The sequence below is a fragment of the Panicum hallii genome, chromosome 9, assembly GCF_002211085.1.
Source record: "Panicum hallii strain FIL2 chromosome 9, PHallii_v3.1, whole genome shotgun sequence".
NCBI classification, from domain to species: Eukaryota; Viridiplantae; Streptophyta; class Magnoliopsida; order Poales; family Poaceae; genus Panicum; species Panicum hallii.
Window position 1 is genome coordinate 71654721 of NC_038050.1, and position 25743 is coordinate 71680463.

General features: G+C 50.9%; 4 protein-coding genes and 1 long non-coding RNA gene across 5 annotated transcripts; 1 reads left to right on the forward strand and 4 right to left on the reverse strand.

Moving 5' to 3' along the window:
* Nucleotides 1-1112: 1112 nt before the first annotated feature.
* LOC112873495 (noroxomaritidine synthase-like) lies at nucleotides 1113-3083 on the reverse strand. Its single transcript, XM_025936453.1, has one exon. It carries the CDS (start codon nucleotides 3009-3011, stop codon nucleotides 1467-1469), a length of 1545 nt encoding a protein of 514 aa, XP_025792238.1. The 5' UTR covers nucleotides 3012-3083; the 3' UTR covers nucleotides 1113-1466.
* Nucleotides 3084-6588: 3505 nt separating this feature from the next.
* On the reverse strand, nucleotides 6589-8853 carry LOC112876223 (noroxomaritidine synthase-like). The gene has a single exon (XM_025940278.1). The coding sequence runs from the start codon at nucleotides 8334-8336 to the stop codon at nucleotides 6795-6797; it is 1542 nt and encodes a 513-aa protein (XP_025796063.1). The 5' UTR covers nucleotides 8337-8853; the 3' UTR covers nucleotides 6589-6794.
* A 6983-nt stretch (nucleotides 8854-15836) lies between these two features.
* On the forward strand, nucleotides 15837-20527 carry LOC112875949. The gene is made up of 5 exons (XM_025939959.1): nucleotides 15837-16332; nucleotides 18087-18788; nucleotides 18907-19095; nucleotides 19179-19301; nucleotides 19678-20527. Exons 1-5 carry the CDS (start codon nucleotides 16276-16278, stop codon nucleotides 19786-19788), a joined length of 1182 nt encoding a protein of 393 aa, XP_025795744.1. The 5' UTR covers nucleotides 15837-16275; the 3' UTR covers nucleotides 19789-20527.
* LOC112875950 lies at nucleotides 16620-19313 on the reverse strand. Its single transcript, XR_003225238.1, has 3 exons — nucleotides 19145-19313; nucleotides 18061-19021; nucleotides 16620-17534 (listed from the first exon to the last, which is right to left on the reverse strand). It is a non-coding gene; the product is annotated as an uncharacterized LOC112875950 (long non-coding RNA).
* Nucleotides 20528-20735: 208 nt separating the features above from the next.
* Nucleotides 20736-22011, reverse strand: LOC112875947. The gene has a single exon (XM_025939958.1). The coding sequence runs from the start codon at nucleotides 21844-21846 to the stop codon at nucleotides 21043-21045; it is 804 nt and encodes a 267-aa protein (XP_025795743.1). The 5' UTR covers nucleotides 21847-22011; the 3' UTR covers nucleotides 20736-21042.
* Nucleotides 22012-25743: the final 3732 nt, after the last annotated feature.

The window sequence follows — 25743 nt, forward strand, 5'->3', positions numbered from 1 at the left end:
TTGCTCTCTCCTGTGCCTGCACAGTGCCACCAGCTTACACTACAATCCCCGCTGTGCAAGTGCAAGCATGGTCCAGCCAGCCCACCTTGCCCGGCCCGGAATTCTTTCTTAGCCAGCCCACCTTGCCCGGCCCGGAATTCTTTCTTCTTCTTCTTCTTCTCTTTTTTTTTGAAAGAGCTGCCCCAGAATTCCACCGCGAACGAAGTTGCCGTGCCACCAACCACCTGGAGTAGTGGAGCATTGATTGACTACTGTATTTGGTCGCTGCTACAGTAGTATCTGTGGTTACAAGTTACAGGGATTGATGCTTTAGCAGGGGCTTTGCTAGGTACAACGCTGGCTTCCCGGGTCAGATGACCGGGACGTCTATTCGTAACACGTGTGACTACCCATCGTATCATTGCACATATTCGCTGGAGATAATAATGTTTCAGAATAAAATAAAATATTTCAAAACAAGATAAAAATATTTTGGAACAATTTATTTTGCCTGCAATTTCTATCTTTAGAACATTTGGAACAATTTATTTTGCCTACAATTTTTGTCCCTGGAACATTATCTCCGATCTTTTATTTTGTTCTGGAATATTGTTATCTCCATCGGACATGTGCGATGATACAGCGGTTAGTCGCGCATGCTATGAATAGACGCCCTACCATGGAATCCATGTACTACACAGTCTTCTTTTCGACATTATTAACATGGTCAGAAAATCGTGACCTATCTCTTGCAGTACGTATACTCCTACTTGAAAAGAAGGATACAGACTCGATAAATTATAATAGAACAACTAAAATAAATAATATAATTAACAATGTGGCCTGAGAAAATTTGTGGTCCAATCTCCTTGAAAAGATAGGGAAAATGACACCTAAACATCCTTAAAGAAGAAGAAAAGGGCCAGTACGTTTCTAAACGTTTTAATCAAAAAAGTTTGGTTTGTGTGTGGAAACAAATTGCAAGTGCTATGGACCCACATAATTAATTTGCACTCTAGTATTGATGATGGAGGAACATGCGGTGTCAATTTAGAAAAACTAGATTCTAAAACTAGATTTCTTTTTGAAGAAATAAATGAGAGATTTCTAGAAGGCAAAATGAAGAAAGCAAGTTTGCATGGGGGTTGGATCACTCTCACATAAAGAACACTGGTACAATCACACGTCACATGACTGAGCTGAAGCAATATGATATAAAGAACATCGCAACCGTACCTACGTATGTATGCTGGCCAACGGTGTAGATGGAAGCTCCGATCCGTATTTTCAGCTACTGTAAAGACACCAAAGTAGCATACGCATGCACGTAGATGCTACGGACACATGCGTACTGATACGTGTCACGCAAACGTGCTGGGTAGATTGTTGGATTCCAGCCGGGTATGTAGTAACATACAGTAGCTAACACACTAGCTAGCTAGTGCTTCCATGGCCGAGGAGACGTGTGCTTCGTGATGAGCGGCTAGCTAGCCGTGACGCGCGACGCCGTCCCTTCTCCTGACCCTGACGGCGAGCCCGTCCTTCATGTGGAGTATGATGGACAGCTTGGGCTTCACGACGTGGCCCGGCACGAGCTCGACGGCGAAGTTCCACAGCACGGCCGCCGCCGCGGTCTTCATCTGCACGAACGCCATCTCCTTGCCCAGGCACGTCCGCGGCCCGGCGTTGAAGGAGATGAACTTGTACGACGGCTCGTACCGCAGTTTCTTCTTCTTCGTCCCCGCCGCCTCCTCGCTGAGCCACCTCTCGGGCCGGAACTCCGCGCAGTCCTTGCCCCACACGCCCTCCATCCTGCCCATGGAGTAGCTGAACACCAGCACCTTGTCGCCCGCCTTCATCTCCTTCCCGCTTGGGAGCACGTCGTCGGCGACCACCGCCTTGTGCTCGAACGGGACCGACGGGTACAGCCTCAGGCACTCGCACAGGGCGGCGTGCAGGTACACCAGGTTGCCCAGCTCGCTCGCGTCGAAGGTCACCATGCCGCCGCTGGCCGCGGCACCCTTCCGCGAGGCGACGGGCGCGAGCTCGTCCAGTAGTTTCTGCTCGACGCGTGGGTTCGTTGCGATGAGGTAGAAGAACCACGACAGCGCCGCGCCCGTCGTGTCGCGGCCGGCGAGCAGGAGGTTCACCGTCGTGTCACGTAAGAACACGTCATCGTTGTCGCTGGAGTCCTCGTTGCAGATGAAGGACGACAGCAGGTCGGCCGAGTCGCTGATGCCTTGTTCGAGCTTGTCGGCCCGGCGTTTCGCGACGGTGTCGGCGACGAAGCTGTCGATCGTCCTCCGAGCCGCGGCCATCTTCTTCTCCTGGCCTATTTCCAGCCTGCTCATCAGCTTCCAGCATGGCGTGATGTGCCGGAGGAAAAGCGTCTCCAGCGCGTCGTCCATGGCGCGCGCGAAGGGAACCACGGGCAGGCCAATCGCCAGGCACCCAGGGTCGACGCCGAACACGAGGGCGCACGTCATGTCGAACGTGAGCCTCAGGAACGCGTCGTGCAGGTCGCACGGCGTCCCCTCGTCGGCGGCGTGGGCGAGGAAAGGCAGGAGGCTCTTCTCCACCTTGTCGCGGCTGCACCGCGCCGTGAAGGCCCGGAACCGCGGGACGGCCATGAGCATCTGGGCCTTCACCCGCTGGCGGCGCCACGACTCCCCGTCGGCGTTGAAGATGCCGCCGCCGAGGACGTCGAAGATCACGGCGAACTCGTCGCCCTTAGGGTAGTTGGCGAAGTTGGACGTGAAGATGTGGCGCACGTTGGAGGGGTCGCAGGTGATGAAGTAGCGCAGGCCGGTGAGCCCCCCGCGGGCTTCGAAGTTGTAGCTGGTGCCGGTGAGGATGCCGGTGGCCCAGTTGTGGAAGTGGTGGATGTTGGCGACCAGGCCGGGGAGATGCCCCACGATCGGCCATTCGGTTGGCTCCAAAGGGCTCGTTTTCTTGGATTGCAGGTGGTGGTAGTACAGGATGAGGAAGCAGAGGACAGGGAGCAGCTCTATGAACAGGAACAAGGGATCCATTTCTGGGGAGAGATGGATCGGAGGTCGTGGTGCAACATGGCTATTTGTAAGCGATGAGTTCCGAGGAAGGTGAGATATCTGCTTTCAGTTCATCAGTAAAAGTGACAGTATAATTGACGCATGATTGGCCTTATCGTTTCCCCTTTGTCTTTTGCCTCTTCCTTCCACCCAAATGGACATGCAAACCATCCAAATATGCTTTGAGATTGTGTAACCTTTTCTACCGAACAGAACATGCTGGGCTTGGTGGTTAATTTGAACTTCTATAAAATTGCTTGAAAAAGTCTCGAGGTAGATTATTGTACGTCGTTGACATGTACGATTGCAAAATCCACGTTCGACCCAATTGCATAGAGCTATGGAATTATGAATGGATGCCGTTTCACCAATTCTCTCCATCTATTGTGAATCTAAGAAGAAAGTATCTATAAAGAAATGATTGTTGATGGTGTTTCTTTTAGAAAAGCAGCTTCCACCTGTATAAATATGGTCACACGAAATTGTAATCGAACTACTAAATTATTTTATGTGTACTAAAAATGTAATCAATTTTCCTTTATTTCACATCTATTCTAATTTATTCCTTGAACATTAACATTGATTTTTCCAAAAGGCATATACTTTGACAATTCAACAAGATCCTAAGAAGTACTCGCCAATATTAAGATTTCTCAGCTAGTATCTCAAAGGTATTTATAAGGGTAAGATGTGTACGTACGCTTTCATAGGGATGAGTGTGCGTTTATGGTTATCTACATCTGTAATGGGTTTCAGAATAAAAAAAAGTTAAATGGTAACCATAGTCCACGGGTTTGGATGTGACAATGAATCCAACAGGGGCATGGAAATTGACTAGACAGTGAAATCATGTGTATCCATCGTGGCAATAAGCTAGTGGACAAGTGTGGAAAGCATGACAACACGGAGTAGTAGCTACGGGACTATCGTGATGGAAGATGGATTGTCCCGACGAGCCTTCATTGATTGGATCTTCATCAGTTGTGGAGAAAAAGGGAACAATTTTGAGGCAAAAAAATTAGTCACATGTACCAGTAAAACTTTTCGTTTATGCTGTTGCTTGTCACACAATTTGAAATTATCATGAAGTGGTATGAATTTCTTACTGCGCGCTTGTCTTCCTGTCATGAGAGGGATGATTCTACTATTACAGTATAGGGGAAAGTAGGGAGAAGGAAAAGAACTTACTCTGACCTTTTCATTAGGAAATGGGACTGACTATTATAAGCTAATGATTTTCTACTACATTTTCTGACTGAAATTAAGACGGGTGCAAGTGCCAGGTCAGGGTGGGCATAATTAACTCAGAACCGAAAACCAAACCGAAAAAATCGAGAATCGAACCGAAAAAATCGAGAACCAAAAAATTCGGTTTCAGTTCGGTTCCAGGTGCTGGAGAACCGAAATAATTACGGTTATTTCGGTTCTGACCCTCGATTAACCGAGAAAATCAAAATTAACCGAATTGTGTAAGAGGCCCAGTAATCCTTGGAGCCCGGCCCAATACACTAGCAAACCCTAAGTATATAAGACGCCGGCCTCCACTCTCCCTTTCTTTTCCACTCCTCCATCCTCCTCCTACTGCGCGCCGGCGCCCAACGCCGCCCCCACCCCAGGCTCGAGCCCCCACCCGCCCATCACTCTGGCGCCCGACGCCACCCCTATGTCTCATCGCCACTTGCTCACGGCCACCCGCCACCACCTGCCTGCCGCCTCGGGCCTGTGGCGCTGCCACCCCTACTCGCTCCGGCGCTCCCCGCTACCAGCGCCGCCCGCCCGCCACCGGCCTCTCGCAGGGCGCCTATCCATGGACCATGGCGGCTGCCAGCGAGCTCTAGATGGCGGCGGGCCTCTGCGATCTTCGGAAGCTGCGGGCGCGCGGTGGAGATTTAGTGGCCGCCACGCTGTCCTCCACAGCTGGCGACGTTGGCCTCCGCGATGGGAGGGGATTCGCGGGGACGGCGAACTCCGCAATGGGCGAGGATTGCGCGGTGCAACGGTTGGCGTCACCCACCCAACTGCCTCCCGCGCGGCCGCATCCGGCCGGCGAGCTCGGGCTACACCAGCAGCGAGCAGGTGTCGGCGGCCTTCGCCCAAGCTACGGCGGCGCGGCACCCTCCTGCCTCCGCCGGGGCGAGCAGGCGACGGCGGGGCGGTGCCCTCCGCTCGGGCGAGCAGCGACAGTCGGCGGAGTGTTCAATGCTCGGTTCTTTCGGTTGGAACCGGAACCTAACCAAAAAAATCAAAATCGAAGTTCTCGGTTCTAAGATTTTCTAGGAACCGAACGGTTCTCATTTTTGGAGAACCAAATTTTGCTAGAAACCGAAGAACCGATCGGTTCGTTCGGTTAAACCGAATGTCCAGGTTGAGTGTCAGGGGTACAAATTATTCTTTTTAGAAAAAGCTAGACAAGAAAGGTGACCGGTTTGATCTATACTCCACAGAGAAGGTTGTTAGGGGCTTGTTCGTGAAGCTAATTCATGAAGAAATTGCATTCTGAACCAGCGGATCAGAGCAAAACACGTCAGCCGATCGAATGGTTACAAGAAGGACCTATACTTAATTTTATTAATAGAAATAATGCGGAAATCAAGCCAGGGTAGCAAGGCAACAGAAACATTGTTGCCAGGACCATTGATTTACTTGTGGGCCGAACGTTGGGCGATCCGTGGACCCAATACTTATCAGTGACCGACAAAATATAGGGATCACATGAATTTATTGCGTAGACAAAATCTGAGATCCGTTCACGTTGACACGTGGTGTTAGGCCGCGCACAACTGCTGGTACCCAGACGCCGTACGCAGAATCTTGCAGGTCACCGTACTTCTTTTTAAGAGCCTGTTTAGTTCCCGTGGTCGTAAACGCAAAAAGCTTTTTTAAAGAAATCTTACTAATTTGATGTATTAAATGAAATCTATTTACAAAACTTTTTGCACGGATGGGTTGTAAATCGCGAGACGAATCTAATGATGCTAATTAATCCATGATTAAGAAATAATTAGCGATGGTTATTGTAGCATCACTGTTGCAAAATATGGATTAAGTAGGCTCATTAGATTCGTCTCGCGATTTACAGCCCATCCATGCAAAAAGTTTTGTAAATAAACTTCATTTAGTACTTCAAATTAGCAAGATTTCTTTAAAAATTTTACATTTACAGTTTTTTTATGTTTACGGGTGGAAACTAAACAGCACCTAACTGGGACACCGATCCTCCGGTTCCAGGTCACCTTGCTCAGTTGCAAAACTTGCAACGCGCTGAAGATTCCCCCACCGCGCTAGCTAGCGGCCGGCTAGCCCCCGTGCCCCGAGCGACAGGGACGCGGCACCGCCTGGCGAGGCACGGTGTCCCGGGGCGAAAGACCCGCGCCGCCTAACTCGTCATGGGTCGCTAACCAACAACGAACACGCTTGGGCGGCTTGGCCCCGCTCGCGGCGCCTCACCTCTCCGGCTCTCCCTGCTAGCTAGCCGCCGCCGAGCCGAGCACGCACGCCCTGCCCGCGCGTGGTGGCCTGGTGGGATCGACGGATCGGTACGCCCCAACCGCTCACGAAATGCAACACCAGCTTCGTTGAAGATAAGCAAGCAAGGGCGACATCGACGGAGCGTACACGTACGCAACACCAGAGTACGTACGTGTGCTTCCACCATGTAGCACAGCACATACATACATGTCAGCTAACGTACCGACTGGTGGTCACGCGCTACTGATTGCGCACGCACTACCGACCACTACCACTGACAGCCGCCGATCGATCTCATCAGGCAAGCGCCGCCGGAGCCTGCCGCCTTCTCCTCACGGTCGCCATGAACCCGTTCTTCATGTGGAGTATGATGGACAGCTTGGGCTCCACGACGTGCCCGGGCACCGCCTCCACCTCGAAGTTCCGCACCACGGCGGCGGCCGCGGCCTTGAGCTGCACGAACGCCATGTCCTTGCCGAGGCAGGTCCGGGGCCCCGAGTTGAAGGACATGAACCGGTACGACGGCACGTACCGCACCCGCCCATCGTCCTCCGCCGAGACCCACCGCTCCGGCCGGAACTCCCGGCAGTCACCGCCCCACACGTCCTCCATCCGCCCCATCGCGTACACCCACACCAGGACCTTGTCGCCGGCCCGCACCTCGTGCCCGCTCGGCAGCACGTCGGCGGCGGCTGCCTCCTTCAGCTCCTGCGGCACCGGCGGGTACAGCCGGAGGGACTCGCACAGCGCCGCGTGCAGGTACGTCAGCCGCCCCAGCTCGTCCGGGTCGAAGGTCACCATGCCGTCCGGGGCGGTGGAGGTGCCCTTCACGGACTCCAGCTCCTGCAGGATCCTGGCCACCACGCGCGGGTTCTGCGTCAGGAGGTAGAAGAACCAGGACAGCGCCGAGCCCGTCGTGTCGCGGCCGGCCAGCATCAGGTTGATGGTCGTGTCGCGCAGGAACGCGTCCACAGTGGTGCCCGCGCCCTCGTCGTTGATGTAGGACGAGAGCAGGTCCACCGAGCCGTCGATGCCGCCCCTCGCCTTCTCGGCCCGCCGCCTAGCGATCGTGTCGGCGACGAACTGGTCGATGGTGCGCCGTGCTGCCGCCATAGTCCGCTCGTACCCGATCCTCAGCCGCCTCGCCAGCTTCCACCACGTCATCGGGACGACGTGGCGGAGCAGGAGCACGTGCATCGCGTCGTCCATGGCGCGCGCGAACGGCACCTCCGGCAGGCCGACGGACAGGCACCCCGGGTCGACGCCGAACACCAGCGTCGTCGTCGTGTCGAAGGTCAGCCTGAGGAACACGTCCTGCAGGTCGAACGCCTCCCCGGTGCCGGCGAAGTGGGAGAGCAGCGGGAGCAGGGTGTTCCCGACCTTGTCGCGGCTGTACCGGGACACGAACGCCCGGAACGGGGCGCCGGACATGAGCAGCTGCGCCTTGGCGCGCTGGCGGCGCCACGACTCGCCGTCGGCGTTGAAGATGCCGCCGCCGAGGATATCGAAGATCTCCTCGAACTCGGGGCCCTTGGGGTAGTTTGCGAAGTTGGAGGTGAAGACGTGGCGGACGTTGGCCGGGTCGGCGGTGACGAAGAACTGCATGCCGGAGCGCGGCGGGCCCGTGAAGAGGAAGCTGATGGGGCTGGCGACGAGGATGGAGGTGATCCACTCGTGGAGGTGGTGGAGGTTGGCGAGGAGGGCGGGGAGCATGCCCACCAATGGCCACTCCAGAGGGATCACTGGGTTCTTCCGCCTGGACCTGATGTGGAAGTAGTAGAAGACCACGAAGCAGAGCAAGGAGAGGGAGAGCTCGAGGAAGGAGACCCAAAGCGCCATTGGTTGCCTCTTGCCTATGCTGCACAAGGTGTGTAGTGCGGAAGGAGCAGCTGATGCCTGAATATAGTGGCTTTGAGGTTACACCAATCTGCATGCAAGCAAGCATGTGAAAGAAAATTCTAGTTGATTGCTTTCTGTCGGAGTGTCACCATCACACTTCAATCGTCTACAGAAGTGTACTCCTTTGCCTGGAAATTCCAAAACCAGCACATCATACTTTTTTGGGAGGTGAGTCATTCGAAATTCAAGTCAAAGCAACAGTAATGTTTGGACAGCACCCGGGCATGCACGCTCCTTTGTCACGCACTCATGCTACTAGCAAAAGCCGGCAGTCACTGAGCCACGATCAGTCTGTTGCTGCTTGGATTGGGATCGACGTGATGAGAAGACCAAATAAATGAATAATGGTGCGTGGTAATGGTGCTAGCTTTGGTGAGCAAATCTAGCGAGGATCACGAGGGCCGGCCGGTGCTCGCTCGTTTGGTGGTAGCTACCGCCATGGCGTGTGAGGGATCGGGGAAGACGATAAGCTCAATCATGGACGCCGTGGCCAGAGCCGCCCAAACAAGCAAGTGGTGGATCGGAGCTGGCCTACGTGCGCGCCATGCGTCCGTGCATCGGTCCCGCGGAATTGGTTGCGCCGCCTTTTCCAACGCATGCCCCGGCCCCCCTTCTTGCTCGCTCTGTCTTGGAAGCAAGCTTGCTAGCTAGGCAGCATCACGCATGCGCAAACTGTTGGGAGAAGTACGCATAGTGCTGCGGCGGGCGATATCGATAACGTGATCCCGGTGGCCGGATGATGCCAGAGACGTGGCGCCCTGTGAATCGTTCAACCATACAGCTGCGCTGCGTCGGCCGGCCGGTATGGGCTAGCATGTCTTGGGGCTCAACAATATAATTTGAGCTTTTTTTATCACACGTGTACAAAAGTTCCAATCTTTGTTGACAACCTTTTTTATGAGTGGCTAACAGTTTAGTAGAGCTTATCAGTATTATATCTGTTCCATAAAAAGTGCAATCCCGTATTTGAAAAAATCCCATAAAAAGTGTAATCTAAAGATTGGATCTCAACTACCTGCCTAATTAAGTGGTCGGATTTGATTTGCACGCCAAAACTAACCATGTATGGTAAATAAATAAGAGCATGAGAGTCTATTTACGCCACCACTAATTTATCTGAATAAAATTAAAATTACACTCTTTATGGGACGAGGGTCGGAGGGAGTATTACTTTTGTCTCTTCCATCTGTTTTGACAAATTCGAAACAGCATCGTTCCTAGCAAGCTATGATCTAACTAACATAAGACTACAAAACTGCTGGCCATTTTAAAACAACAGCTGTTGGGAAAGATTGCCATTCTTGTAGTGCACTTTTCTACATTTTAGATGCCTGAAATTTTAGATTGTCTTGCATATATTTTGTTCTCGATCTGGTGTTGCAGATTTGCTCTTGGATGTTCTCTGAAATTTGCAGACGTTATTTTTCAATGCTTCTTCAAACGTTCACTTTCGACTTTGCAACCCGGCCGCCGCCTCGAGATTATTAGATTCTTTTGACACTTGAAAAATGCACTAATAATTAATAACTCCCTTTCTTTCAGTAGGATCTAGTGGTTGCTTTCTTTTTACTAGCTAGTGATTGTTTTTCAGTACGTGTGAAACAATGACTGTCTCGAATATATGCATTATATCTCTGTACGTAGCTAATAGCTGTCCAAATCACCGGCTCTAACTCAGATCTCATTTGGATCAAATGCTAATGGTAATGGATGAAAGTGCTAAATTTTAGCACTAGTTCATCCAAATGGGAGTGCTAATGAGGTGGTTTAAACTTTAGGTAAGATTTAAAAACTATAGCATATGCATGAGTGCTAATATATACTAAAATTTAGCACTTAACTTTAGCTCCTCCAAATAAACCCTCCATCACAAAGCAACTGCAAGCGGATAGTGCAGAAGCAGTCGCTAGAAAAAGCAGCAGACTGCGGACGTAGCTGCTAGTAGGACCATATATGTTGATGCTGCAACTTGGGAAGAATCAGATTGTTCACATGGCCGGTTCGCTCCGATCTCCTGGGACCCGAAGGCAAGCCGAGCAATCTGCACATGCATATGCTGCCTGCACGATGATCTCAAGGCCGGCTTCTGCAGCACTGCTGATCATGCATTTGTGTCGGTGCCTCGCCATTCGCCTTGCATTGGTAAGTTTTGCGCAGTGATTTGAGCAATGTGTGTCGTACGGTGCCTCTCTTTGAAGCTGGAAGGGTCACTAGCTCCGTGCTTCACAAGGACTGACGATGAGACGAGCGAGAGGGATGTGGCTCCGATCCCCGCGCTGCTGATTGATCTTATCTTCAGGTACTGTACGCTACGAAGCTGCCCATACCATTATTAGCTAGTCCACGTCACGGCCGGGTCGGGCCTCCGATCGATCCATCTCCAACTGACTGTTCAGGATTATATATATATCTCTACTATTTCTATTTCTGTTTTTATTATTTTTAAAGCAAAGCAATGATTTCTCGATCTCCGTCAAGCAGAATTCTAATCGGAATCCGTACTGGAATTATAATCTAAATCCGAATAAATTAATCAGAATCTCAATCAAAATCTGGACAACAAATATCTGAACAGGGTCACGGCACGGTCTGTACACTAAGTAAAAAGTATAAAACTGACGGTAGATCCGGATAAAATTTATATTACCCGTAGCGACGCATGGGCTTAACATCATGTGTGCTCGTACGTATATATCCTTGGAACGCCACGCTAGCTAGACTGTGGCCTGCATGCGGCTCGTGAGCATATATTTTCTATCGTTTGTCATCACTCATCAGGGATCCGCCCGTGTGGTACGGTCTGCGTGGCGATACTACGACCCATAAATCGTTGAGATGGGTACCACAAGTCCCGAACAGGGACGTCCGAGCAATATAATGCAAGCTGCAAAAGCCGCATGCATGCCAGGAGGAGGATGAATATAATCGATGAGGAAGATGTATCACCAACTGATCGACCAAATGGATCGCTGATTTTGGTAGCTCACGCATGGAGGTTAGTTATCTGTGCTCCATGCATGGATAGTTAAGTCCTCTCTACTTGTGTGTTCTCTAGCTACCTGGATGCATTGGCCTCCTTTTCAGTGTCTGATTCGTAGCTTATTAGTATCTCATCTTCAGTATATATTGTAGATTTGAGTTCTGGCATAGTAGCAGTATTTCTCTAGCAGCCAAATGAAATGAAACTGATTAAACAACAATTTACATGCTGAAAAGAAATTGGAGCGTATACACAGTAATAACAGGCTAGCTTTGAGTGCTTTACTGCAAAAGTCTTATAGTAACTTATTAAATCCTTTCGTTTCAAATGAGTCCAGAGGAATATTAATTAGCTCGTGCTATTTGTACTTAATCCCTACTTTGCTGTAGCCGTCCTTGCATTCTTGTCAGCATCAATCTTTAGGCCCAGCACACATGTGCCATTTGCTTGAGCCAAAGTCAGAATATTGCTGTGCACTCCTTGATTGTTCAATGATAGTAGCACAGATATTGCCTTTTGAGGGAACTGAGTGCAAATTAGATACGATACGAGCATATATATGTTTTTCTCAGTGTTTTTTCCTTTCTTGTTTTGAGTGTTGTTTACAAATAGTTCAGTGCCAACCTTTAAGTTTGTTCAAAGTCAGTTTATTTTGCCCATCACTAGCGCTAGGGCCATCAATTTGCATTGCCCACTAGTAACTAGTTTCACGGAAATGGGCTAGAGAGAGAGCGACGGGATGAGGCAGGCTTTTCTTGTGAAATTCTTGCACTACTAGTCCCTTCCCCCTCTTTCTGATGCTGGACCCGTCGGCAGTTTCAACACACCAAAGTCAATTCGAGTCCAGGGATGAGGCCATTAACCTGCGAAAAATCGGCAGATGCTTATCTGGACGGAGCTAGGAGTGGTATCTATCTGAGATCCGCGGAGGAGCTCTCAGTCGCATCGCATCAACCACCCGCCACAACTAACTGCTGTCACGACGAACACCGTAGTGTGCCGTTGCCCATGCAGTCGTCGCGTTCAAGGAAGAAAAGCAAAAGGGAACACTGAATTTCTGAAGACCGGTGGAGCCGTACGTGGCATCCTAGTCGCTGTGACCGGACCGACACGGACAGACCCGGCTCCGTGAAGAAACGACGCGGCGGAAGACGACCGACAGGCACGGCGGAGCAGCCGGCCGGCTCAGCTCTTGGATCGCCGCGGGAGTGGGAGAGGGACTAGACGCCCTCGCCCCTCGCACCGGCCGGCATCCTTCTCCTTGGCTGCCTCGCCGAAAGCGGCGTGTGCATCAGTGTAATCGTTGTACTGGTAGCGAGTTGGTCGATGGCCATTGAACAGCTGTTTTTCTTCAAAAAAACAAATTGATCAGCTGCCGTTTTCACATCCCGAAACGCCTTTTCCATTCTTCCGATTGGAAGATCCGTTCGTGTCCTCATGACGCGAGGGTTTCTTCCGACTTGTGCCGAGCCACTGACATATGCAAGGTTTCGCTGCTGGCCATGCCATTGACAACGATCTCGCTGTGCGGCAACAGGGTGGGCGTCAGTGTCAGTGTCCTCTGTATTATTGAGAGGGAGAGCCACGTCGGATCGAAAGATACGTTCCGATGGAGATGCCATTGCCAGCATGGACCAGCAGTACTGTACCGTGTGACGGGATGATGTCACTTGGACGGGACGCGCCAGCAGAAGCTGGACAAGTCCCCGTCTGGCGACTTCGCAAAAGGAAAGGAAAGCTAGGAATGGAAACATTTCCTTCTCTGATATCGAGGTGACCTAGATGAGTCACGAATTGCACCGGAAGAAGAGATCTGACCTTCGCTCGACACGAATGGCTCGTCAGAAAATGGATGGAAATACGTGCGCTGGCTAGGTAATACTGGGCCTCTTTCTTCAGGTGTCATCTTGCCGAGCTGGGCTGAGTTAGAGGCCCGTTTCCAAGTGGGCCCATATGGGCCTCTTCTCCACTTGAAGAAAAAAACATGGGGCTGTTGGAATTAGTAGGGCCGACTGAAGTTGGATAGGCCCAACAGTTTATCTTCGAACATTTGCGAGACGACTCACTATTTTAAACGATAATCCAGCATGTTTTACACGATGAACCAACTACCAAACAAGCTCAATGTTATCAGCCTCAACATGTGCACATGGTCAATTCTTTTTGAGGTGCACTAATATCGTTACTCGTTAGCACGCACGAGTTAAGGCAGCAACCTTTGCGGAGCAAGCAATGGCAACCACTCGCCCACGCCCCGGTACGTAGCGGCGGGAGGGGTCGTCGAGCTTCCTAGCCGGCGACGCGACGTGTCGATCCCACGGCCGCGCCCCCCGCTACGGATCGCTGCGCGCGCCGCGCTTCTACAGCGTGTCGACACATGACGCGGGCCGGGGCTCCGGCCGGCTCCACTACTCGCCCCGGCGACGGATCTCCCGTCCCGTCGCCGCGATCGGAGAATATGTCCGCCGGATCGGCACCCTCCGGCCCGGCGCGCGCCGATCCGGTGTCTGGTGTGGCCTGCCCTGTTGCCCCGCCTGGCCGCCTCCTCAGTTCTCGGCCCCTAGCAGCACCGGCGCCGTACCCCCCGCCGCACGCGCGGTGCGCGGCCGGGATCCCCGCTCCCACCCGTACACCGTACGTTCCCGGCCGCGGTCAAAGCAGCGTACGCCGGTACGCGCCGGGCCCGAGCCGGCCACGCGTTCGACGGAATCGCCGGTCGCGCCGTGCACCACCAAAGCGGGGACACCCGTAGCGCGCCACGGATCGCGCTGCCGCGGCCCGCAGCCGCCGCTTTATCTTGCAACTTGCGTTCCGATCCGCCGCCAGCCGCCAGGCATTTTGCCTTTGGCCGCGCCGCCGTGCGTGCGACCCCGGCGACTGTGCAGGCTACGACGCTAGGACGCGGGCGGGGATTTGGCCTAGCCTTCCTTCCTTCCTCTCCCTGCAGCAAGCGTGCAGGGGATCGAGAGATTCCGGCAGGCAGGCAGGCAGGCAGGGGCTGGTGCCCTAAACCCTTTCTTGGCCTTTGGGGCTCCCTTTTCCCGGGACTGATGGATGGGCATTAGTTCCGTTTCGGTGGGTTCTAGCAGCCCGCTCAGCCGTAGCTCTTGTGTGCGTCAAGCTTCCGAGCGCCGACCGATGCCTTTGTTCTCGCGGTGCCATGGCCGGGGAGGACGCCCTGGGAGGGGGCCTGGTCTGTCACTCTGTCCCTGTCCCCGGCCTCTCCCCCACCAGGCGCAGGCAGGTACTTGGTGCGTATTACGAGCTCTCGCCTTTGCATCTGTGTGTCTGCCTGCATGATTGCTTTCTTTTTTCAGCTAGCGGCGGTCGTTTTTATATGGTAATTTCGGCATTGTTCCTTCGTTCTTCAATTCCGGAGCTACAGCTTATTACTAGGATGATGGCCCTGTGATTCGCTCCAGGACGTGTCGAAATAAATAGGAGCACTAGTAGCTACCCCCGGTGCAGTGCTAACCGTACCTGTCCTTTGCTCAACACGGCAACGATCTCGCCGAGGGGAATGGAGATGCTCCTGCACCTGCAGGATTTAGCTAGTAGCACTGTGCGTCGCTCGCGCCACGTGTCGACCAACGATAGCAGGATGATGGATGCCGCAGGGTGCCAAGCTAGCTGATTGCCGCTAATGGCAGCACGGCAGATCGAGGCCGGACAAAAATAAAGAAAGTGCTCGATCCCTTGATCATCAGTTTGCGTGTGTGTAAATGGAGCTGATTTGAACCACCCAGTGCACACTGCAGTGGAACCTAAATCGTTTCTGGTTTCACCATCTCCGCTGTAGAAATCGGCAGCGTCTTATCGGCAAGATCGGAATCTTGCAGTCACGCAAAAAAGTTTTAGGTGCCGATCGATATGTTGGGATCTCGATCGATAATCTTCGTTCACGCAAGGCAACGCCAACGACTGCAAACATAAAGGGCTAGCTGCCTAGACCTAGCTAAAGGCTCACATAGGAGTATAGCATGCATGTTACCGTCGTACGATCGAGATCCTTGGGCTAGCTAGTTTACGGCGTCAAGTGGAGCAGTATCATATCAACCGGTGCCTCATCTATCCTTGAACATGAAGATATATGTGTCGAGGCCGGCACTGCACTGCAGAGATAGACGGCTGATAGATGGATAGCAGCCATCTAGCTAGCCAGGCACATACACAGGCAGGCTGACAGACATGAAGTGACCCAAAGGCGACCACCCGACCAGATTCCAATCGCATTGTCGACTTCATTACCGAGGTTGTCTCAATTCCCAGCACACGCTATCAGCTCGACTAATCTATCCAACAGTCCTCTAATAACAGCATCAGCCCTAGCTCCTCTCCATGTTTAACGTAGCCATCCATGCAAATGAGCTAGTAAACGGCAATAAAGATAGATGATGATGATGATGATTCCCAATCATGCACTTCTGGAGTCTACCTGCAGGTTATTAGCAAGGGTGTAATGTAATCGATCTCCTGCATGCTGCAATAGTAAGCCTGTCGATCGAGCTGTGTTTGCTCTAACCAAGCTCGATCAGTTTGTTGTTAGTTGGTTCGTCACACCAGCACGGCACCACCCAAAGATAGCAAAAGGATGGCCATGCAGTTGCCCGGCACCGCCGCCCTCCCTCCCTATAAATGTCCAGCTCCAGCATTCGCCATGGTTAGGCCAAGCCTACCTAGGCAATCCACTTCCCTTTGACCTTTCTTAGCTTCTTCCTCCTAGCTGTGCTGCCTTTCCGAGAATGAACTAGCTTCCTTCATCAACCCATCACCTCCTCGATCCATCGGTGTAAAGATTTGTGCTGATACTAGATCGATATCACCCTCCCATACTGTGCAGCCAACGCTAGCGTGCATATATACCAGCAAATTCCCCGGGATATATACATACCCATAGAGATGATGGTGTTCGAGGAGGATGCAGCCTGCATGGGCATCCCAGATGGCTTCTGCATTGTAAATCTCTTCAACCTTGATGCTATCTGTTTATCTTTTATGTTCTTTTTTTTTGTGTACGTGTACAGCTCCTTTTGATTAAATTTGTATGCATGCATCCCTTTATTATTAGACCCTGTTTTGCTATGTTTGCTTAGTTGCATGATGTGTGCATCTGAATTGCTAGCTGGGTAATGACTAATGAGTACACTGTGCAGCTAATATGAAAAGTATGGGCACACTGAATGACGATGCATTGCTTACTCGAATCATGCATATACTATGCTTAATTAGTAGTTCATCGTGTCTAGCAAAACCGCTCGTGAAGATTTTTTTTTCATTATTAACACGCAATATTCTCTCTGTATTATTACTACCTTGGCATGATATAATCTATTCAATTCATATCCTCCGTAAACACAATTTTCTGTATTGTCAAGTGACTACTAAAAGGAGGAGACCACGCCCATGCAAAAAGTCATAAATGCTGGAGGAAAATATATTTCAGACCGGTTAAACACCCGTCAGATGAGGCCGTCGCATGCCCCGGTCTATCAGCTTTGAAGAGCGATCGAATTCGTTGAGACTTCTTTCCAGAAATAAGCACAGCCTGCGCAATAATAGCATCCTTGCATCGGAACATGCACATGCATTTAGGATATCCAATTTTATGTTGGCTACTTTCTTGGTTACGTCTTTCTTTCAACCCCGTAACCCTCCCGACCGCAATCGTCGCGCAGAAAATTCTGGGGACTTCCTTGCTGTGGTCATCTTGGAAAATAGTCATGTGCACCTGCATGGCCAAGCTGGCTTATTTTTGGTCACCCCTCTTTCATTAGCATACCTTCCTCACACATGCTGATTCTTCGTTTACCACCGCCACAAGAAGAACCGTCTCTCTTCTCGGGGATCAGTAACATTGGAGAAAACTTGTCTGAGAAGCTGCGTTGTGCGCCAATCTGATCATTTTCGGTGAAGATTTACGGTGCCTGCCATGCTTCCTGACGATTGCATCACCGTAATTGTTTCTCTACCACAGATCTTGCTCTGTACTTCCTAGGTTTGCAATGATGTTCTGAATCCAACCAAGCAATTCCATTTCCTTCTGAGATCTTTCGCTGCCATCTTTGATCAATCTTGCATCCTATCTATGCATCAATGCATGCTCTTAGGGTTGTAATTGAAATGTCAATGAGTTGCTTCTTAGGACAATTGGTACATTCCTGCACATGTAATGCATAGTTGTTAGGCCTCTATAAAGCTAAAGCGCAGCAGTGCATTTAAATTCTGGTTGACATCTTTCAGATTGGGGCCTGCAGCATTACCAGAGAATAAGCAACGTTTCCTCCTCTTGCTTCTATGTCATAGACAGTTTTATATCCAAATCACATAGAAGGTGTCTTACATTTTCTTTGGATAAGTTCGCTTCAATAAAGACAATAGAATTATTCAGAAAATTGCACATGGTTGCATATATCTACAGCTTTTGATCCCCTCGCAAATTGTACAGAAGTAACTGTACTGAAAATAGTAGGTATGATCTAACAAAAGGTAATGATGCACCTAACATCCACTGCTCTCACCATGAGTTTGTAAAGCGTGATTATTTACACTAGAATATCCTTTAAGTTGTAATTCAGTTAGAGGCATACACAAAGTAGTTGATTTGCACTGAGTTTTTTCCTTGAAAATTATGTGGTGTTTCGAGATTGAATTGTTAAAACACTGGTTTAGCATAAAGAAACTCACATGTTTTGTCCCTCTGAAATTTACAGGAGGACATTTCAAGTCCAATAGCTGCTCATATTCTTGACTTCTGTGACGACGGCCTTGGTGATGACCTCTTTGCTGCAGTGGCTACTACCTCTGAGACATTTCCAGCCTCCTCAGATGATGTTTCATCGTCTACCACTACCACCCCTCCTGTCTGCAGCTACAGTGATGAAACTCCAGCTGTTGTACGCACAGCCTACTCCCCTTTGCCCTCCTTCGACTACACTCTCACGGCCCTCCTTGAGCAAGAGCAACACCATGATCTTGACACCGAGCTCCTACCCCCGATCGATGGGCTTTCAGAAGTAGCATACTATCCACATGCCATCAATGAGGCCAGCATAGAGCAATTCAATCAAATGGAACTTCCAGGGACCATTGCAGAACAAGTGCCCCCAATGCAAATGAGCAGTAGTGCACCTGCCTTGATGCCAATCACTTCAGACTATGATGAGTGCTTCACAGCCGCACTAGCTGGAGGGTTCATAGGTTTGGATGGAGCCATGTTTCAGCAAGCAGATGCAATTCTTCCGAGCTGCAATGCAGAGGCACCACAAAGAGGATTTTTCAACAGTGCAAGTGATAGTAGCAACAGTATGGTGATGCTTGGTGAAATTCAGAAGATGATGGAAGGTGAAGGACTGACCGGAACATATAGCGACACAGATTCCATGCAAGGGGCATTTAATAATGCAGAGATGCAGGTAACATTCAGAACCTAGGCGTACATTGAGAATCATATTACATACCACAATGATGCCAGATAAAAGGATGGGCCAAGTAATCAGCTGACCATGCAAATTGCTTCGGCTTCTTACACAGGTAGGAGGAAATAATCAGCACCTGACAAACGGATGCAATGGGAACCCAGCAACATTACCTACAACAGAGCTATCAGGCTTGGAAGACTCCACATTCAAGGTTGTCCGCTTGTCACCTGAAGAGAGAAAGGAAAAGATTCATAGGTACATAAAGAAACGGAATGAGAGAAATTTCAGCAAAAAAATAAAGGTACTGTCGAGCATTTCAATACAGCAACACTTGCGCGTGGACATCTTACCAATTCAATTATGCTAACACACAACAAAATGCAGTACGCTTGTAGAAAAACCTTGGCAGATAGCAGGCCCCGCGTCCGAGGAAGGTTTGCAAAGAATGATGAACTCTGTGAAGCAGCACAATCAAGCTCCCAGATTCATGAACATTACGAACAAACTGTAAGTTTTCAAGCATACTATAGTGTCTTATTAGAAATTACTGTCCCGATAACTCATTTGTTTCAACATCCATTTATCCATATATTTTTAGGAATGGTAACTTTTGCAAATTTCATGAAATACATAACTCATTTGTTTCAACTTTCCATTAATCCATTATGTCATATATTCACCGGTTAGGATACGTATAGGGGACATCCATGAGAACTAGTGATAAGAGAACAAGATCATAGTGGATGTGGGCACGAGCTCATGAGTTAATCCCTGGTCTAATTAAAATTGAAGATACATGATTCCTTCTGTGCATTTTCATTGTTTTCAAATGAAAACCTGGTATAATTCTACACGTAGTTACAAGAATTCTTATATTTTTCAGGACCGTATGAAAGAAGAAGACATGATGGACACAACTGATATTCTTGCACATCTAAGTGGGTTAAATTCCTACAGCTACAAGTACAAATGTACCATCGAGTCCTGGATATGATTCTCAAGTCTCAACCATGCAAACTAAGAACCCAGTGTTTTGTTTCAAGTTGTTCAGCCACTGAGCAGTGAGCACAGTTTTTCCTTTTCGATTAAAATAAGCTTACAGCACTAGAAGATCACTTGCAGGGCAAGTACTTAGTTCAAGTCAATTAATGTAGAATTGATGTATGTGTCAATCTGCTGTCACTTGTTTGCCATTCTCACAAGTGAATGTGGTAGTTAGTCTCCAGAACAGTGATTTGTGTATATAACTATGCCCTTTATAGAAATAAAGAATTCCATGGCTCTCTTGGACATTTCTTTGTTGCAGAGTCTAGATTTGATCTGCTCAAAGAATTCATAAATCACAAGACAGTAAGTACCAATGATACATAAGAGTAATCAAAATAGCATGGTGACACAACATGGTAAACCTGAATATAGTGGAGTGTGTTGGAGTGTGTCACTTAGCTGCCTTCTAGCCTGTGCCTCTATGTGCAGAAGCATCAAGAGTTGGAACTGTGATGGACAATATGAATAGGATTCAAAATAAGTAACTAGCAAGCAAGCTCCCACTTCTTTTACTTCCATTCATGGCACTATGTTGCTTGATCGTAAATGCAGTAAAATATGGAAATACGCAATTGAAGATGTAACAGATATTTAGAGTAGCGCATTAGGTTAATTACATTCAGCCATACCTGATATCAAGACCATACTGCTGGTCACAGAAGCTGAAGGCTCCCAATCAGCACACACACCCCTTTGCCACCCATCACTGCACCAAAAATAAGAAAAGGAAGACCGCACATATAGCATGGCAATAGAGTTACAAAAATATTTGTAACACTATATAGTATGAGTTTAGTAAGGTTCAGATCTTGCTGATAAGTTATAGTGTCCGTGCAACAGAATAGTGTACCTGCATCAGGTACAGGGAAAAAAACTAACATCTTAATCAGCCCCTGAAGTTTAAGCATTACCCCTTCTCATTTAGGCAACCAAAGTTAAAGAGATATAGAACAATGCAAGTCGGCTATGTGAAACTCTAGAAAACTAAATTTCAGCTAAGCTACAATCAGTGCAAATTTCCAAACAATTGCCAGTGAAACTGACAAGGTACTATTACAACTCTGACTGAACACAAATGTACAGTTCTTCACCCAAACTTGTCGGACATACAAGGACTAAGATGAAAGCACTCGATCAAAAGACCATCTCTACATAATTAACCTGATATAAGCAAATGTACAACAGCTGTGTCCTAATTGTGCTAACTCACTAATTTTGTCACCTGGGGCAAGGGCACAGCGAGGGACAGCAATTCTGAGCACCCTCGCTCCTCCAATTCGCAACCCTCGGCATCCATCTCAACTATTACGGGATCGAATAGTACAGCTTGGGGCTCAGATTTGCTACACCCAAGCAGCGCTAAGCTACCCGGCCTGGTGAAGCCGAGGAACCTGACGCATCGACCGCGTCCATAACCCCAGAACTGCCCTCCGACCCAGACGGCGACCTCGGAGGCGATCACAGCGACTTTGACGACCACCCCGAGCGCATCGATCCCGTTCCTAAATCCCTTGTGCACCTGGAGGCCGAGGAAGCCCTCAACGATCTTGGACGTGTTCTTCGACAGCTTGTAGCCCGACTTGAGCACCGCGAGCGCCACGACGCCGGCAGGCGACGCCGCGGGGATGGCCGGCGCGGCGGTGGCCAGGCGGAGGAGCGACGCTGCGGCGAAGGCGGCCTTGAGGCGCTTGGAGGAGGGGAGCTTGGGGAGGTGCGCGGCGGGGCCGAGCGTGCGGGCGGCCTTGTAGGACTTGGATGCGGCCTTGGAGGCGGCGAGGATTGCGGCGACCGGGGAGGACGCGGCGGCGAGGGCCCGCGGCGCCCTGAGCGCGGCGACGGCGGCGGAGGTGGCGTCGGCCAGCGGCTTGAGCGCGCGGGAGCTGGAGAGGGCGACGAGCAGGCGCACCCCCAGCGCTACGCCGAGCGCGGAGGTCGCGGCGGCGGCCGCGAGCACGTGTGCGGGAGGCATGGCGGCGGCGGCCGCGAGCTCGTGTGCGGGAGGCATGGCGGCGGCGGCCCTCGTGGGGACGCGCAGGCCATAGGAGGCGAGACGGTGTGCGGGGAACGGGGGCGTGGATGGGTCGGGAGCCGAGGTGGGGGAAAAAGGTCACGGGCAAGCCCCGAGCGCCCGGCCCCGAGTGGAGAAGGGGATGGACCCGGATGGATGGTGAGGCGTGACGTGGATGCGGCCGCCATCGCGCGGTGCGCGGCCGGCCGCGTCAATCGTGGCTGAGTTTTTCTTGGGTGGACCTGCTGGGGGAGACGGTTTCGCGAGCAGGATATGCGAGGCGCGGGGGCGCACCGTCGCCGATCCCCGCGGCCGCCGCGGCATATGCCGTGCGGCTCGGCGTCGCTGTCTCCGGCTCGGCGCCGCGCGCGGCGGGCTGCCGTTGATGGCTGCCGCGCGCAAAATTCCACCGTGTCGAAAGGGGCGAGGCTGTAACATGTGAGAATGGGACAATCTCCTTTTTTGTTTGGACGTTGGTGGGCCGAGAGGTGGGTAGAAGGCTCGGGAAGCAACTCATCAGAATATGGGTCCGCAGGTTTTGGCATGGTTCCATGGGCCGATTGCGTGGTGCTGTTGGGCTTCTAAGCCAGAATTCCTCTTGGGCCCAACTATTAGGAAGCTACTCCTCCGAATTTTCCCAGCTATTAGGAAGCTACGCGTGGACAAGAACAAGAAACTGACGGAAATGACGAACGAGCCGTTCATTCTTGTTCCGGAAAAGAAGACAGATGCGCCCTTCACAGTCTTTCACTCGATGCGGAGACGGACGTTGACGAAAACGTTCGACCAACTGCTGGCACCTTAGAGCGGGCCAGTCCACGTGTATGAACACGACGCTCTGATCGCAAGTGTTCATCCAGTAGATCAAATGATGTAGGAGTAGGTTACAAGAAACCAAACGCTAGCTAGGGAACACGAACACGCGAGTTGGCCAGGTGTCAGCGTTTCAGAAGCACAAAAACGCAGCTCTCTGATCTACTAGTTCTGAGCCGACTGTTCGAATGTCCATGTAGCAGTAGTAGGAACGAGCAGCGAACTGGTTAGTCGCATTCCTCCCGAGGCCACGGAAACTTGTCGATCCGCCATGATCGAGCTAGCTTGCAGGGTCCCGAGATCTTTCTGGCCGAGGACGGACGCGAACCTCTGACTTGGCCGGCGCCATTCCTGGTTGCCTGCATTGCTTCGTGACGCGAATCACGGATCGCCGTGAGAGCTCACGGTTGCGTAGAGCGGCCGGGCAAGCGACCCTCCCTCCCGGAGAGCCCGGCGGATGCAACATTTCTTTCCGATACCGAACGACCGCGCGCTACGTGCTCCGTACACAACGCTGAAGAGTGAAGATGAGTGCTGGTAGTATTCAACGAGCACGAGCTGCTGCAGGTCAGTGGCAGCATGCCGTACTTGCATTGCAAACCACTTTTCAGCTCAAGTGCAAGTGCAGAGCCGGACATGTACGCTTGCTTGGTCTTCAGCGTTTCTGTGCGTGTACGTGACAGGGATGATTGGCCTGACAAAGTGCCCTGAACCACATGCTTGGTACTGTCAGTCTCGGTGCTTATCTTATCTCTTTTTGCTACTGTACAGGCACGGAACAAGGAGTCAACACGTACAAACGTAACGGAGCACTTGTCCCGGTACGTTTGTCTTTGACCAGCTTGCAAGCAACCTCTTCTTCAATCCCTCCAGTTTCTTATTATACTACTAATCTCTGAAGCTGCAGGCCGGAGCACCATCCATTCTTATATGGCGAGTTCGTGCTGCCGTCTCCCAAGGAGGATGTCAGGTCAGGCCGGCAATGGAGACCAGCGATGATGCCGGTGATTGTGATTAAAAAAAACAAGTTCGTGTCTACTTGATTCATGTGTTTTTTTTTTGTCTGAAACTGAACAGGGTCACAGCCAGCCACATGGTATGGGCGCTTAACACCGTCTCTCCTGACCTGCTCCTGCTTGACGTTATCCTTTGCCGGAAATCACGGCGACGAGCACTGTAGACCCTGACGGTGATGGTGGACGCCGGAGAGCGAGCTTTCCTGATTGTTTAGCGCATGGCTCCATTCCGTTTGAGCAGAAAATGACAGTGCAGTCATCAGGATGCAGACGCTCCCAGCACGTCAGTCAGAGATGCCGTGATGCAGCGATTTGTCGGCGAGATTATGATACGATGATGATACTCGTGTCACCGTCGCATCTCACTCGGATTCGGTAGCTTGACAATGTTTGAAATCGTACGTGACTATTCGGTATTTCAGTGCCTCCAACAACAAAGAAGGAAAACGGGAGGGAGAAGGAAATGTCTGCCCGTCTCACGAGTGACGTGGTCATGGGGATCAGGGCCTTATTACCTAACACGAGCCCCAGGTGCGGCGATGCCATCGAGAGTACCGAGGATTTGGCGTCTACCGTGCAACAACAGATTAGGCCACCTGCTGAAGCCTGAAGGCCATTCACATGATGAGTGTTCAGAACTTCAGATCAGAATCAAGCTTAGAATCTGTACACACTAGAGCTGACATGGGTACCACCAAGCTTGCACCTAGAGTAGTAACACTTTGCTTGCATAGTTGCATTGGTTATTACTGCTGCCTGTTGTGTGTGAATCTGAACCAATCCTTCGTCGGCACGTCGGTAATGCATGTCGCCCTCGCCCGTCGCTTTGATCCATCTTCCACTGAGCATGGTGAGATCGATCGATCGTCCACTTACCTCACTCATCAGCAACGGAGATCGTGGTGAATCACCACTGCTGATGGTGGCTGTCAAAACCACAGATCTCTGTGGTCAGTTTGGAGCCAGCTTACCGAATTGCCTGTCCCTATCTGTACCTGTCCCTTCGTGCACGCCTAAGTTGCGCGAGACTTTGCCCGGCCAACTCCCGTTGGGACATGAGAACTGAGGTTGCTGGATGGCACATCCTGCCTGGCTGCAGGCTGGAGCGTGTCCGTTTGAAGTTTGAATCAATTCTGGCCAGGATTCTCTTACTATTTTTCTTTAGAAAAAAGAAACTAGATGTTGCGTTACCCTGCGTCACATCACACCACACAGCTCAGTAAGCTCGCCCCTGTCGTTTTCAACGTTCTCCTTTGGAAAATTGTTTGTTTTGGGGGATTACATGACGATATCCCAACACTATCTTCGACGCCAAAACCAAAATGAAACTGTATTTGCACAGCGCGCAGAGCATTGATTCAAAATGCTCTGCGCGAATTCAAAAGGGAAGAAAGAAGTCCTGGTCTCGCTGGTACTGCACTGCACACACCACTTGCCGCAACGGAACAGTCTGAACCACCCAAGTACCATCGGCCGGGCTGGTTCAACGCTCCTCTGAAGAATTCAAACCCCTCTCCAGGTCTGCCAGAACGTACACGCCTCGTCCGCTCGTTCGTGCCCCTTCAGTTTCACCGAAGACTCCCTCCCACTCGCAACTGGCGTGTCGCTGGAGCCTTCCTGCTCTGGATCGTCGTGTCATCTTGCTCCAACGGTGCAGGGACTGAAGGGGTCAAGAGGCACTAGCGGCGGCCGGTGAAAACGCGAAGAAACATGGCGGAAGGGAACAAAAACCTGGGCTGCGCTGGCTGGGCAACAGCTGCGCGGCCGGTCCCGGCGGGGGAAGTGGCCGTTAGCGCGGTGGTGGTGGGCGCCTCGAGGCGGCCGGGCCGACGAATAGATCGGGGCGGGATGACTTAGATGTACACGTCGCCCGCGAACTTTTTTAATTTCAACCCTTTTTAATCCAATATTCCAATAATAATCCTTTTGGATCTAAATTTTTAAGAACCAGCTCTTTTAGTCACGCCAAACCTCATGTCAGTGATGCCCTCCAGCGTGGTCACGCCAAAGCATGCGCTCCAGGGAGTGGTGCTACGAGCTTTAGCGTGACTAAAAGATCTGGTTC

Coding starts and splice junctions, on each gene's coding strand:
- LOC112873495 (XM_025936453.1), bottom strand. CDS start 3,011: ATGGATCCCTTGTTCCTGTTCATAGAGCTGCTCCCTGTCCTCTGCTTC.
- LOC112876223 (XM_025940278.1), bottom strand. CDS start 8,336: ATGGCGCTTTGGGTCTCCTTCCTCGAGCTCTCCCTCTCCTTGCTCTGC.
- LOC112875949 (XM_025939959.1), top strand. CDS start 16,276: ATGATGGTGTTCGAGGAGGATGCAGCCTGCATGGGCATCCCAGATGGC. Junction 18,789..18,906: donor TTAATAATGCAGAGATGCAG/GTAACATTCAGA, acceptor CTTCTTACACAG/GTAGGAGGAAATAATCAGCA. Junction 19,302..19,677: donor ATGAACATTACGAACAAACT/GTAAGTTTTCAA, acceptor TATATTTTTCAG/GACCGTATGAAAGAAGAAGA.
- LOC112875947 (XM_025939958.1), bottom strand. CDS start 21,846: ATGCCTCCCGCACACGAGCTCGCGGCCGCCGCCGCCATGCCTCCCGCA.